This window comes from Dermacentor andersoni, chromosome 3 (assembly GCF_023375885.2).
Source record: "Dermacentor andersoni chromosome 3, qqDerAnde1_hic_scaffold, whole genome shotgun sequence".
NCBI classification, from domain to species: Eukaryota; Metazoa; Arthropoda; class Arachnida; order Ixodida; family Ixodidae; genus Dermacentor; species Dermacentor andersoni.
The window spans coordinates 236770073-236785267 of NC_092816.1; the positions used below are offsets into that span (position 1 = coordinate 236770073).

The 15195-nt window shown below is 46.3% G+C and overlaps 1 protein-coding gene across 4 annotated transcripts in view; it reads left to right on the top strand.

The window, feature by feature from the left end:
• The window catches only part of LOC126537023 (innexin inx2-like), a 222172-nt gene that overhangs the window by 136822 nt on the left and 70155 nt on the right, over positions 1-15195 (top strand). Inside the window, exon 3 of one of the 4 annotated variants that reach the window (XR_008613457.2) lies at positions 3237-4511. The exons of 1 other annotated variant lie outside the window; for it this stretch is intronic. Coding sequence is in view for 2 of the 3 variants with exons in the window: in XM_050184139.3 (XP_050040096.1) it covers positions 3289-4398 (1110 nt within the window). In the remaining variant the exon portion in view is untranslated. Of the gene's footprint in view, positions 1-3236; positions 10239-15195 lie in introns of those variants that run through there. 2 more of the 4 variants (XM_055073179.2, XM_050184139.3) reach the window with 2 other exon arrangements.

The following is a 15195-nucleotide window of genomic DNA, read 5'->3' on the forward strand; positions in this document are numbered from 1 at the left end:
GAACACCCTCCTCCGTACGGCACTAAAGGCACCGCTGGGACTACCCAAACATGCGTCTACGCAGCTCCTACTACGACTGGTAGTGCACAACACCATCCGCAAACTAGTTGAAGGTCATCTTAACAGCCAGTTGCAACGTCTGCATCGAACAATGCAAGGTTCCCACATTCTATCCCGGCTAGGATACCAAACACCAAGAAAACCACAACAGGAAAACCGCACACTTCTTCCGCTTAGCATTCGCAACAAAATTCACGTGGCCCCAATTCCCTGGAATATGCACCCTCAAAAGATAGAAGAACGGGAAAAGCACAGGCCCTGGCTCGACCCTTTGGCGATGACACATCAAACACACCAGTCCTATACACCGAGGTGGCGCGCTACGCACAGAAACGTGCCCTATGTCTAGTCGTACTAGATAGTGCAGACATTCTGAGGGTTTCCGCCACGCTCAACACTGTGGACAGTGGCACGGCGGAAGAGGCTAATATCGCCCTAGCCATCGTACACGCTTCAACCATGCCGGCGCCCGATGGACCTATCACAGTGGTCACTGCTTCTCAGACCGCCTGCAGGACTTCAGCACAAGGGAGGGTGACACCCTCCACACACCGCATCCTTACATCATTAAACCCCACAGCGTTACACAGGGTGCGTATCGTCTGGACACCTGGACACGCCTCTCTCCATGGTAATGAACGCGCTAATGCGGTAGCCTGAGAGCTCGCTAACCGGGCGCTATTGGAAGAGCTGTCCAACCCAGACGACGCACCGACAGAACCAATGAACTACACTGAAACTCTACAATATTACAGAGATACCAGGAGACACTTCCCTCCACCACATAATTCCCTTAATCGCGAAGATGCCATCGCGTGGCGACAGCTTCAAACTAATTCATTTCCCTGCCTCTTTTACCTTCACCTCTTCCACCCCACACAATATCCCTCATACTGTCCCTATTGTGGAGCAAAGCCCACAGTATATGATTGCACCTGGGAGCGCCCACACCCTCCGGGCTACTCCCCTATTTCTTCACCTTCACCTCACCTTCTTCCTGGGAGACTGCACTGACCAGCTCAGACCCGCAAGAGCAGCGACGGCTGATCCGGCGGGCACGCGGAGTGGCGCGAGCCAATGGGGCCCTGAACTAAGGGCTCCACCTTGCGAGGAAGTCGCCCAATCTCGTGACAAATAAATGTTTTCTCTCTCTCTCTCTCTCTAATCAAGTGTACACGCACTCTCCAAATTGATCACGCTTTGGTGAATGCGTACGTAGTTTGTGTTTCGCTCCCTAAACACTTTTTCATGTGTAGAACATGCCTATTGTGTCAATCCGCACACGTATTAATTTCATATTCTTGTCATCGTGAAACGGGGATGTGGGGCTACTCGAGCTGCTGTAATGCTGTTATACCCAGTCTCAGCCGCTTGTGTAAGGCTGTATGTATGCGCCGTATAAACTTAGCGCAATCTCAAACTTAACTCAAACGCAGCAACGCTCTTACATCTAAGTTGTCGTGTCCAATATTGCATTAAACTTCTTACAAAGGAGCAATATGTGCCTCGAAAAGGAAAGTCCGCTGTTGAAGAAGAAGATCATGTTCGCATAGAGTAAGTCTACACAGCAGTCGACGGCAGCGTGCTGTCCCAACCAAAGCGAGAATTACTTCAACTGCGAAGTCTACTGTTCGAGACACACAAAATGGCTGTTTTGTTGCAGTCAGTGGCACTTTTTTGTCGGTTGGTTATCGCCATGGACGTTCCCATGCACAGCGCTCGGCATCGAATTCGCTTTTCTCCTCAAAAGTGATTCTATTTCTATCTAAATAGGAGCACCTGATAATATACTCATTTGATGTCGCCATAACCAGGAAAAGCGGCAAAACGAACAGGCCAGGCCAGCATACAAAAGAGTTTAGCTTTAAGTTGAAAGAACCACGTGTTTGATTTCGACAAATGCTATATGTAAGAACCACTTGGTTGTACGTGTATCAAAATGACGGTGTTAGCAGCTTGCCGCGTATGAAAAAGTTCATGGGTCAGGGTGACAGAACAGGATGACAACAAGCATGATTTCTCGCTTTGGTAATCAGGAATAAGATATAATAAAGAATTGCATCGTCATCGTTATCATCCGTCATGTGTAACGGAGAAGAATTTGCAAGTTACGTGGCTGTTAGCATGCTCAATAAATTGTGGAACACCCGAAGGTCTCGGAAAAAACTGAGGCACTTAAATGTAATGAAAACACATCATAAAGCTCCTTTAGTGAAAATTCATAGCTATCAAAGTCTGGCTGGAATTTCATGTTTCACCAAGGTTCGTAGCGCGAGCAAAGTGTTTCTTAATGAGATCTGTCGGCTAACTGGGTTTCATGTTTAGCCAGAAGCAGAGTCTCAACGGCTACCATTTCTAATAAGCATATTGGTATTTCTGCTTGCTCATGTTCTTTTGGATAGCAGATGCATGGTTTGCTTACATTTGAGTGAAAGTCAGCAAAATATTTCAAGGGGCTTTATCACAGGCCGGTTTCTTTTCCTACAGCAAATTGACCATTTAATGGCTAATGGCAATGTTCGCGGACAGTAACGAAAACTAACGTAGCAATATCGAACACTACTGCTGTAACATTTTACTTGAAGTTCATGCAGCCTAGAAGTTTGAGCACTTTACTCGTTTCTCGTCATCAATATACGTCAGAGAAAAAGTGTTAAGCTACTAAGTAAAAACGCGATTCGACCCTCGGTATTATCGGCTAGTGGGTTCTTTAGCTTGTGGTTCGGTAAAAAGCGGTTCTTAAATGGGCCTCACAACTTCACTTCAGGACCCAATACATTCATCGCGAAAGCTGATTTTCTAGCAAGCCACAAAATGTGGCAGACGAAACCGCGAGGCGTCAGTCTGTCGAGAGGCATGAGGCATGAGCTCCGAACAATGGGAGGCGAGGAATGCGTCTGGCGTGCCGTCGCGGGGTGCCTAGCGCCGATCCGCAGAAGCTGCGAGCATCGCCACGACACGTGGCTCGGCCTCGCTCGGCGTAATTCCTGGGCGTAGTCCAATGTTGTGGGCCCGACGGTGAGGGGGCGACACTGCCAGGCGCGTGTTTATTTTTGGTGGGCCCGGCACGCTCTGTCGTCGGCGAACACAACGAACCCGAGTCGGTGGCGGCGGCGCGGCTCGAGCATGCGAGATGCTTCTGCGACAGTTCCTTGACCGGCGCTCCTGTGTTCCAGGTGCGGAGACCAGGATAAAAAGTCTGTGGAAGTATGAGCCCGGCGTGGCGCGATGTCCCTGGTGAACCTGTTCGGCGGTCTTCGGCGGCTTCTGCGCCGGAGGCACGTGCACATCGACAACTGCGTCTTCAGGCTCCACTGGCTGGTCACGTCGTCGCTGCTCGTCGCCTTCAGCCTGCTCGTCTCGGCGCGCCAGTATGTGGGCGATCCGATCGAGTGTGTGCCGCCGACGAGCGACTTCCCGATGGATGTGCTCAACACGTACTGCTGGATCCACTCAACCTTCACCATGCCAACGGCGCTCGACAAGCGTGTCGGGCTGGACGTTCCGCACCCGGGTGTCGACAACTCGGGTGGTGCAGAACGCCGCTACACCGCCTACTACCAATGGGTGGCCTTCACGCTGTTCTTACAGGCAGTGTTCTTCTACATTCCATACTATCTGTGGAAAAACTGGGAAGGAGGCCTTCTCGAGGTCATAACGATGGGAATGCACGTCGCCATCATGGAGGAGAAGGACCGCAGCCACAAGAAACGAGTGCTGACCGAATACCTGCACAGGCACATGCGCCACCACAGGCTGTACGCGCTCAAGTACATATTCTGCGAATTTCTCAGCTTCGTCAACGTTGTCGGCCAGATGTTCTTTATGGACAAGTTTCTCGGTGGCGAGTTCTGGAACTATGGCGTCCAGGTGGTCCGGTTCACTCTCACGGACCAAGAGGAAAGGCGCGACCCCATGATCTACGTCTTTCCGCGAATGACTAAGTGCGTGTTCCACTCCTTCGGCTCATCGGGAGACGTGCAGAGGCACGACTCCCTGTGCATCTTGCCGCTGAACGCGGTGAACGAGAAAGTGTACGTTTTCCTCTGGTTCTGGTTCGTGACGTTATTAGTGCTCACCACGGTGGTGTTTGTGGGCCGGCTCGTGATCCTCGCGGTGCCCCTGTTGCGCTTCCAGGTGTTAAAGTCGAGGAGCCCGCTGCTAAACTCGGAAGACCTGCGGACATTGGCGCAGTTCGCCGACGCTGGCGACGCCTTCCTTTTTTACATGCTCGCACAGAATCTCGACCCCCTGGTGTACAAGGAGGTGGTCGCAGATCTGACGCTTGTTATGAACCAAAAGTCAACCGAGGACAGATTACCGCTCAACACGATTTGAGTTGGCAAAAGAACTAAAAGGCGCCTCCGCACACCAGCCGCCTGCCCCAAGTTTTTTCTGCGCTCCGAGTTGGTGAGGACTGTACGAAGCAGGAGACAAACGGTGCAGGCATCGTATGAATTACTGCCCATTACCTCTACAATCACACATTAACATTGATTTTGTTGTAGTGATTGTCACTAATTTATTCCAGCTCTTCCAGTTAATTACATAATATTGTAACGGGGATGTCGCGAGTATAGGAGAACTATATTTACAGTATATATACAGGAAGAGTCAGAGCTGTTAAGATGGCTGACCACCAACAACACGCATCATCCAGCCAGCGTCTCCGATCTTCTTTTTCCTCTCTCTTCCTTCATCCATCGGTAACCATATTTTTAGAGTATTTAGCTCAATATTTTTTTTTTCATATTAAAACTGCCTGATCATGAATTTACGGTGCATTTGTGGAAAGCGCCTGCTTTTTTTTTTCTTTGTATGCAGCACTGCTGTGTTGATTCTGGAGTGGTGCCAGTGTGTAAAAACATCGCGCAAAGTAAATTGCAACACTCCAGATCTTGTGTCTGCACCGGGGATTCTCTGATAATTGAGTACAGGAGAGAAATGCTAGGAACCTAATCAAAACAGCTGCTAAAGTAGCCATCCGCGTATACTGTCACGTGTTTTTCGACGTGTACAAGCACGTCTAGATATGCGGAAAGAAGAGCAAGCAGCAGGCAAACCTCACAGGGAACTGCCTAGCGCAGTTTTATTTCTTGCGACACAGTTATCACGTTCACTATTATTCTTCCAGGTTCAACTATATCGCGCCGAACCAACTTCCCTTGTTGTATTGCGCTAAGCTAACAAATGCGAAAGTAAACGTCGTTGGCGTTCTTAATTTACCAATTGCAATGAACTTTCAAGACACCGATTCCGAGTTCTTTTAGAAAAGAAAAAATGGTTACAAAAATGAATCAGTGCTTTTTACGTGGGCTATAAATTTCACCATGACATTATGAATTCAAGCACAAGGACGTCTCATGAGCATGACAATTGATGCGCGAACTTTTATAGTGTACATAATATTAAGTAAACACGTAAGTGAGACTCTCCGAACAATCGAGGAAGGGAGTGAGAAAAGTTCTACATGGTCATGCTGTGCAAATCAAACTAAACATGTATCGACCAGGCAATTCACTATTTCGCATTTTAAGATTGTACACTCAGTCTGAGAGAATGTTCAACCAACGCAATGTTTACAACGAAAGCTACCCGGGTGTGAAGCATGACTTCAATTCTAAGCATATGCTACTTAGAAGTTTAAGTGCCAACCATTAAACATTATTTGTGGCGCATGAGTCTTAAGGAAATTACTTGTCTTCGTTACACAAAATCGCGACGCGATATGCAACGGCAATATATATTGTAAGATATATTGTAACATGGTGACTTGTATTACGATAAGTTCTCGTTAGAAAGGCAAACGCCATCAGATATCGCGATAAAAAAGCACACAAAAAGATTGTTCATTGTAGAATGGTGGGTAATGTTGTGCAGCAGTAAAAAAATTCTAAAATTATACACATTCTGTGAAAGAATTCAGCCCGTTGTCAAGATGAAGCCACTATAAAAAGAAACAAAATGGGGGATGTAATTCAAGATCTACTAGGTGAAGCATATGTAGGCTAATTTGTTCGGGGGTAAAAATCAAGATGGCGCACTGTTGTAATGAACTAGAATAACTGAGTAAATAACTTAAGGCTTCAGCCACTCTTACATTTAGGGTAGTTGTGGATCTATTATGAGTTAGGTTAGCGGTGGCGAAAGAGGACGCAGTAAAGAAACTACTGGCCACAACGCAATTGCGTCTAAACGCAATATTTTCCTTTCTTAAAATAAAATTTTAGCTTCCAGTTAGATCTTGTGGTGAAGCTTCTTTCCCGTGTTCCCGACCGCGGTGCGACAATAACATTGTCGCAAGTTGCATAAAACGGCTACATAAACCACCAGGGAGATCATGCAGGATCTTCGTGGTTTGAGTGTTGCAAGCACAAATGTGGGCATTAACAACAATTATAACCTATCAAGGTTTGTACTGGTGATGGATGGCACATCATCCGAGCTGTTCGATGCAGTTGAAACCCGAAGTTCTAAAATTCTTATAGTACGTACCTGCTGCTGCCGAAGAAACAAATTTTCTTCTAATGCTAACTGTCATGCCAGATGCAAGCATTTTAAGGAAGCCTGCTTCAAGTGATTCTTAGTGGCTTATTCTCGCCATGCCCAAATTTTCGTTCACGCCCTAGTTGTGTGGCTTGAGCAGAAGAAATGCTTAATTACAGAATAATTATCTTCAAAATACAGTGTTAAGACCGTGGTAGTATATACGAATATATTTCGGTGCTACAGATCAATATTGAAAGCAATCTTTAATATCATATAACAACTTAGTTTTGGACATGAGAAAAATATAAAACTTGATATACATTGCGATTTACGTTTAGTGTGCAGCGGTGGCGTAGAGGTAGAACACCCGCCTCGCGTGCAAGAGGTCCGTGGTTCGAATCCCGGTGCCGCGCAATTTTCCACCGGATTAAAAAAAAAAAAAAAAAAAAATCCGCGTGTTGATAAAATTGCATAAACAGGCCTGGAGTGTGGCCTGATGCCGGTGACCAGAACCGGTAACACACTCCCTCACCAGAGCAGGATTGGCCACCCTGGTGCAGTACTTGGCCACAGCCTCCTATGAGAGTGAAATAATCAGAAGAATAAGAATGGGCTGGGGTGCGTTTGGCAGGCATTCGCAGATCATGAACAGCAGGTTGCCATTATCCCTCAAGAGAAAAGTGTATAACAGCTGTGTCTTACCAGTACTCACGTACGGGGCAGAAACCTGGAGGCTTACGAAAAGGGTTCTACTTAAATTGAGGACGACGCAACGAGCTATGGAAAGAAAAATGATAGGTGTAACGTTAAGGGATAAGAAAAGAGCAGATTGGGTGAGGGAACAAACGCGCGTTAATGACATCTTAGTTGAAATCAAGAAAAAGAAATGGGCATGGGCAGGACATGTAATGAGAAGGCAAGATAACCGATGGTCATTAAGGGTTACGGACTGGATTCCGAGGGAAGGGAAGCGTAGCAGGGGGCGACAGAAAGTTAGGTGGGCAGATGAGATTAGGAAGTTTGGAGGGTCAACATGGCCACAATTAGTACATGACCGGGGTAGTTGGAGAAGTATGGGAGAGGCCTTTGCCCTGCAGTGGGCGTAATCAGGCTGATGATGATGATGATGAATGCTTTCTTCTTTCAGAAACTAAGCCCAGCCATCTTTAGTTTATAATGGTGACTTCGCCTTTTATACCTTGGTGTAAAAAACAGCACACATTTTTCGACCCTGTATTTGCTACCAGACCAATTATTCTGTGGTGTAGAAATAAGTGATGTGTCTACACTCCTGCGCATGGAATCTGTTTCTTTGTGGCACAAAAGGCAACTTCCTATAGGATGTAGAAGGGTTGAAATCCGGGCCAGTTGGTACGTACAAAAACCAGTCACAAAACACCAAGGACAAAAGGAGAGGTTCACACAACAACGTCAACAGGTCGCTCACGATAGATGCGAAACCTTGTCTTTCCACACTCTGTGATTAGTGATGCTGTGGTTGCGCATGCACTGCTGGCCTTGCTGGGACTACGCCGTTTCTTATAAATCTCAGTTGATAGTCCAGTCGTTGTGGTGTGAACCTCTCTTCTTGATCTTTGTTTGTTGTGACTGGTTTTTTTCTTTAAAATATCGTATGTAATCCCTTTTGCAACATATCTATGTGAAATGTTCACGTCGTGATTATGAAATTTGTTTCAAACAAGAACTTGAATGCAGATAAGGTTCATCATTGTTGCCTTCTTGATCCCCCGTGGTAGCGTAGTGACTCTGGCGCTGCGCTGCTAAGCTCGAAGACGCGGGCTTGAATCCCGGTCGCGGTGGCCGCATTTCGATGGGGGGCGAAATGCAAGAACGGCTTTGTACAGTTAATTGAGTGCACGTCAAATAACATCTGGTGGTCAGAATGATTTCCGAATGCCCCCCCCCCCCCCTCCACCCCCTTACGCCATGCCCCATATTCATATTGTGCTTTTGGCACGTAAACTCTCAGAATCTAATTTGGTTGCCTTCATATTGCTAGCTGAAGTATAGAAAGCGTTCTTAATTTGTTTCAGAACAAACACCTCACGAAAAACACATTGGCCCGCAAGCTTCCTACAGAATTTAGGCCTTATTAGCAATTGTAGCATGCTGTTAAGCTATTAGGAACCCTGCAACTAAGTAACCTGATGGAAGGTAATTTTGACGATGTGCGACGAATGAAACAGGTCATATTACGATGCTAAACCTCGATACACATACAATGCACAACATCACAGCAGGCCCTTTTTGTATTAGAGGTTGGATTGCGCAACATTTTGACGAGACACACAGAAGAGACACATACCTCTGATAAATAAAGAGTTATTATGCTCCCGAGGGATCTACGGCATTACGTGCATGTATACAACACAAACAGGTATCTCTCCTAATATCCGCAACTCACTTGTCGGACAGTGATTATACAGTTTGCCAGAACACAAACATCCTTTTTCTTGGAGCAGTAGAGCATGAAAGAGCTAGGCAATGGAGAACGCCTGAACTTAGGTATAAAATTTGGGGGACGCTCAAGCTTCGTCTTTAAGAGTGAAACGCGATTGCATTCAAAGACCCTTGACTGTTTTTCATGCTGGCCGCAACTGCAGCTTACGTAAGCATAATGTTCACCGGGAAACGCTGGCGACGAACGCTATGCACGAAGGCAGTCTTTCTGGTAGAAACACTGCCTCTTGCGTGGGTCGATCTCCTGTTATTGTTTCGCACTTTTACTATTTCAGTCTGAGAAGAGCTAACATAAAAGTCATGCGCTGTAGGTGTTTCGTTTTTTTTTATTACACTTGTTTGGGGGCTGCCGTTATCAAAATTCCGAGGAATAACTTTGTAAAGAATGAAAGACAAGGTAATAGCAACTTTGGTGGTAGAAGAGTGGTTGTGTATGCATGGTTAGGAATATGATTCGAAGTGCCGAAGCGAAGTCCGACGCTGGACTTTCCGCGACACCAGGCCCTTGACGCTATCGCGTTGAAAGCTCGCAAGAGATGCTGAGCGCACACAATAAATCAGTGAATTCATTAGAGACTCGGAGAAATTCACCGCACACTTTTTTTACTTACGTAATTATTGAAGGTCACTGCCAACATGGAGTTGAGTTTGTTGCATTGTGGAAAATATCTTTATGTGAACTAAATCTTTACAAGTTACTGTAGAGAATATAAACAGCTGATTATCTTCCTGGAAGTACATTGGCATTTATTCCGCACGTAAGGCAGGCAAGCCGTTGCTAGTGCTCTTTAAAAGAAGCCTGTAATCCCTTTTGGTAGCATGTCCATGTAAAGCTTTCACGCTACAATAATAAAATTATCTGCAAAAGAAAGCTAGGATGCAGGCGACTGCACAAAACAAATAGCATTTGAATTGCGAATTTCTTGTTTTTTGACTTCTGTAGTGCGAAAACGGTAAAATTGTGGACAACATAGCGTGGTGTCGCAGTTTTCGCAATATTTTCCCAGTTATCGGCCACAACTCATATACTAGCTTTCACAACCAAACATGGTTTATGAAACCTCATAAGTTAGAAATACCCTGTCGGCAACAGCTTTGCCCAGAAGGCATCACTGAACGTACTGGCAGCATTGTTCATCGATGCCCGAGCTATTGATGTATTCAATTGTAGTGCAAATCGTTCACCCAAATAAATGGTGCCACCTCAATTTGTACATGTTTCACTGCTTGTATATGCACAGTCAGTGTCACGGAATGAAATTTTTTTCGTTCATCTACGAAATAGCGCATCTAATCGCTGTTGCGCAGGCTTATGGAACTGTCTACGCAGAAGCTGGCACACGCGGGTAGTGCGTACGTAGGTAAAGGCATGGTTGCTTGAAACTCGCTGTTAAGTGCAGGCACGCTTCTCAGCGCACACATGTCGAGTGCGTCTAAACACATCCCGCTTGTACTGGCGCCTACGCAGAAACGGCTGGCGATTCCCGAAATGAAGGCACACGTGCAAAACCCAGCCCGCGCACACTGAAGAGGTTATCGTTTCGTTTACTACGGGCACAAGGCTTTGTTACCGAAGTTTTATCGTTTGTTCATGCTAATTTAGCTTTGTTTTATCGGAACAGTGGTCTCGCATTTCAGCGAGTGTACTTGATGACGTGGTACTTCTTAGATCATGCTGAGTGACTTCACTCAAGTCACTGAGCACGGCCTCAGAGTTCCTATAGTTTTTGTCAATACTTCGCTTCGAAAATATTTGCATGCGAAACTAAATGGTTACGAATCGTTAGGGATATTTTTTTTTTCGTTCCTTAGATGAAACCAAATGGGACGATTTTCAGGGAAACGAAACTAACACCAGAACGACAAACAATTCGTTCCGATCCCCTACTGCCGAGCGTCGGACGTTAACATCACACGGCTAAGTAAACCCAGGTGACCGAGTGATGATGTCACGTTCCCGGCTCTGGACCTACTGCAGTTCGCACTGCGAAATGCCACGGTGAACGGCCATGGCGTCGGACGGACGCCGTGGCCCATTCTCGAAAATGGAGTAGTGGGGATTATGGTGGGTTAAGGCGGATTAAGGTTGATTAAAGTCGGTGAAGGTGGATTTAGGTGGAATGAGGTAGACTAAGGTTTACTACGGTGGATGAATGTTGGTACAAATGAGAGCAAAGTGGACTAAAGGGGGATGAAAGTGGATTAAGGTGAATTAGGGTAGATTCTTAATTTAAACTGTTATCTTCGAGAAGTCCTAATTATTTCCCATTGAAATCACGTATGTAAACTTAAGTGACTCTCAAAAGGACTTCTTCTTGGGCAAGTTGGTGCTTAGATTTCTTAGGTATAATTTGTGGCGCAAAATACATTTCTTCAAAAGGGACAGAAGAAAGGGAGACAATGAAACGCCAAACTACCAGTTGTTTAATGACAGCCTGAACAAATGTATAGAAGAAAGTACAACTTCGGCTCATGCGCAGGGAGCCAAGGTGTGACAGAACAACATGGTCATCATAACATACTTTGGATGAAGCACATTTCTGCGGAATAAATTACGATAGATGTATCGCTGACACAATCAGACCCTTTCTTTTTAATATAAAACGCTTACAACTCCCTTAAGGTTTGGTCCCTACTTTTGCCAAGAATCAATACTTGTTCAAAGCATGGCCTACAACGACAGGCTTTACAGTGCGCAGTAAGATGCGCGTTGTCACACTTGCCCATGCTATTAGCGTGCTCCCTCAGTCTGTCATTAATACAACGTCCCGTTTGTCCGACGTATGACTTGTCGCAATCTAGGGGTATCTCGTAGACGACCCCTTCAACGCAGTTCCTGAAATGTTTGGCGTGCTGCTTCTGGCAGCCCCGCGGCCCCTCGCGTGTGATCCGGGGGCACAACTGAGCTAACTTTTTGGGAGCCGAAAAGACAACCGGAATGCCATATCTGGTAGCTACCTTCTTGAGGTTATCGCTCACACGGTCCACATAAGGTACTACTTCCGGTTTTACCCGCTCTCTTTCCTTCGAGTGCGTTTTCCCACTCGCAGCGGTAGTTTTCAGCTTCTGTAGAAGGGACTCGACCACGGCATTTAAGACAGACTGAGGGTAGCCCGCTTTTTGAAGTATCTCAAGTTGATGGAAAAAACTCGCCTGCATTACATGCACACATGACTTGCGCAGAGCCGATTCCAGGCAAAGTAAGGCGATTCCACGCTTCACAGTCCTAGAGTGCGCTGAGTCATATTGCAGCAATTCTTTTTTACCTCGAGGGAGGTACGCACAGCAAACGTGATCACTCTTAAGTGTTAGGTTAAGGTCTAAAAACTGCAACGAACTGTCCTTCGGAAGCTCGTTAGTAAAAGTTAGTCCTTTTGCGTTTGCTCTAAAAACATCTTTGGAACATCTTTCTCGTACAGTGGGCTCCGGGTCTCTCTTCCCGGGTAATTCTTCATCAATTGGCTTCCCGATGTGAACAAGGTGACACGGAACATCGTGGCAGCAACATGCCAAGCGCGCTATCTATGCTTCTGCATAAGAAAAGGACTGCCACCACGTGAAATCACCGCTATCTTTGGTTCTGTGTTTCCGTCCTGGGGCCACATCAAAAGAATATGCAGGATTCTACGTTCGGAGCTGGGCCGTCAGATCCAGCTTTTCAACGATCTTCTCAGATGCATGTGCTATACCAACTTCCCTGCGTGGGTTGCTGCAAGAAAACTAAGAGAGTACCGGAACGTGGTGAGTACTGCCATAGAAACCACATGGAACAGTATGCTATCTTGCCTACTGAGGAGTGTGAACGCGGCAACCACAAAGAAGAGGCGCACAGAGAGACTGATGGTTATTGGTGAAACCAGTATTCCAAACGAACTAGTCAACCTTCTCAACAAGGGACCGAAATACGGACTTGAGCCCCAGGTTCCAGCACAAGAGCTTCTGGCATGGAATCGGCAAGTCGCAAGAAAAGCGCCCCAGGAACAGCGCGAGCGTTGCCTACTAGATGGTGTAGAAAGCCTACAGAGAGCTGCCCCCAAGGCCGGAACTGGTCGACAGGTTCGAATGTTGCAACGTGTGGTGTCTTTTTTCGAAGACAATGAACTCTGTCTAATGCAGTCCGATAAGGAAGGTGCTTTTGTAGCTCTTCCTAGGCAAGCCTTTAACGAAAAAGCATTAGAGGCAATCAAAAAGAATTTTAAGCCTGTAACGTCAGCTTATCAAAAGTTAAGAAAACCATGACTTCGTTCTGTGAAGAAATTGGCTGTGAAAGATTAGCTAAACAGATCAGAAAGAGTAAAAAAGATTCTCTTCGAGCTTTTTTCAGTGCCAAGACCCATAAGGTTGATGTCCCGTTACCAAGTCACTAGTTTTTTGTTAAAGTCCCCGCAGCTTCTTTAACTCAATGGCCCTTTCTTGACTAGAAACTCGGATGAAGTTTTTGAATATTTCCGTGACAGCCAAGAAATAGGCTATATGTTCTCCGTTGATGTAAATGACCTTTTTTACTCGGTGCCGCATACTGAACTTCTATAAGCCGTTAAACAGTGCATTCAGGAAAGTGGTGAAGCTAATTTTGTTTCTAAAATGGAGATGTCGGCTTCGAATTTTGTAATTTTGAATTTTTGGAAGCTTATCTCAACCGCACCTTTGTAACTTTTGAACATGGCATATTTTTGCAGAAAGAGGGCATCTGCATTTTTTCACGTGTAGCACCCATTTTATGTTACATCTGTTTATCCTACTTTGACCACGCACTACAATGTGTTTTCACTTCATCTCATCCTAATGTTCTTAAAGTTTTTAGGTACGTAGACGATTTTTAGTTGTTATTGACAATAGATGCCCCTTGCCATGCCATGAAATGGTTGAGCAGCTTTTAGATGTTTTTAGAGCAAACGCAAAAGGACTTCCTTTTACTAACGAGCTTCCGAAGGACAGTTCGTTGTAGTTTTTAGACCTTAACCTAACACTTAAGAGTGATCACGTTTGCTGTGCGTACTTCCCTCGAGGTAAAAAAGGAATTGCTACTATATGACTCAGCGCACTCTAAGACTGTGAAGCGTGGAATCGCCTTACTTTGCCTGGAATCGGCTCTGCGCAAGTCTTGTGTGCATGTAATGCAGGCGAGTTTTTTCCATCAACTTGAGAGACTTCAAGAAGCAGGCTACCCTCAGTCTGTCTTAAATGCCGTGGTCAAGTCCCTCCTACAGAAGCTGAAAACTACCGCTGCGAGTGGGAAAACGCTCTCGAAGGAAAGGGAGCTAGTAAAACCAGAAGAAGTACCTTATGTGCACCGTGTGACCGGCTTCATGAAGCCGTCGCTTGATTGTCCTAAGGCCGATGTTTCCGAGCCCAACTTCGTTCCTTCTTTCTCTGGAGCTGAGGTAAGGATCGGTTACAGCTGCTGTCACGATTAAGCGGTCCTCATCTTCTGATCTCACCCGCTGTCGACTTGCACGAGGAGCATCACTAATTCGTCCTTCATAATAAGCAGCCTGAAGGACCCTGTGCGCAAAGGGCGCCGGGTAGCTGCACATATCGCTCTTTGGGACATTGTGCGCCCCATAATAGCAATTGCGCGTCGCTCATCCGCTGTGAGTCGGGGAGCCATTGCGAATAAATTCTGCGAAAAGGTTTGAGTTCTATGTCTAATATAGGGAGCACGCATGCGATGTTGTCGTTTCATTGGCCGATAACGTTATCTGGGATTGGTGATGACAGTTTTTCGTATCAAGTGCCCTGACAGAATCCCACACGCTATCACTCGCGTGCCCAATTCTCTTGTCATCGCGCGTAGTAAGATGGAGCCCTCGGGCAATGCGCACAACCGGCAAAACACGTGCGCTTACCAACATAATTTCTGGTTTAAAGCAGCGTGCGCCGACCTGCATGTATATTAGGCCGCGCATGCTCCTGGGCACAGTGCGTCAGATTCCGCAATTGCCGCACGGTGTCGCCCCGCAGAGCAAGGCCGTCTGCTCGCGCGCTCTACACAGACGTGGCCGCGGCTGTACATACGAGTATAGACAAGTAGTCGTTGACGACGTCGTAATCCACGTTTCTCTCACTTATGCTTGTCCACTACCTAGGTAGCACACAAGAATGGCCTCGTTGTAGGCTCGCGTGAAATGGCTGGCGTAGAAATCATGACATTGCCGTCATACG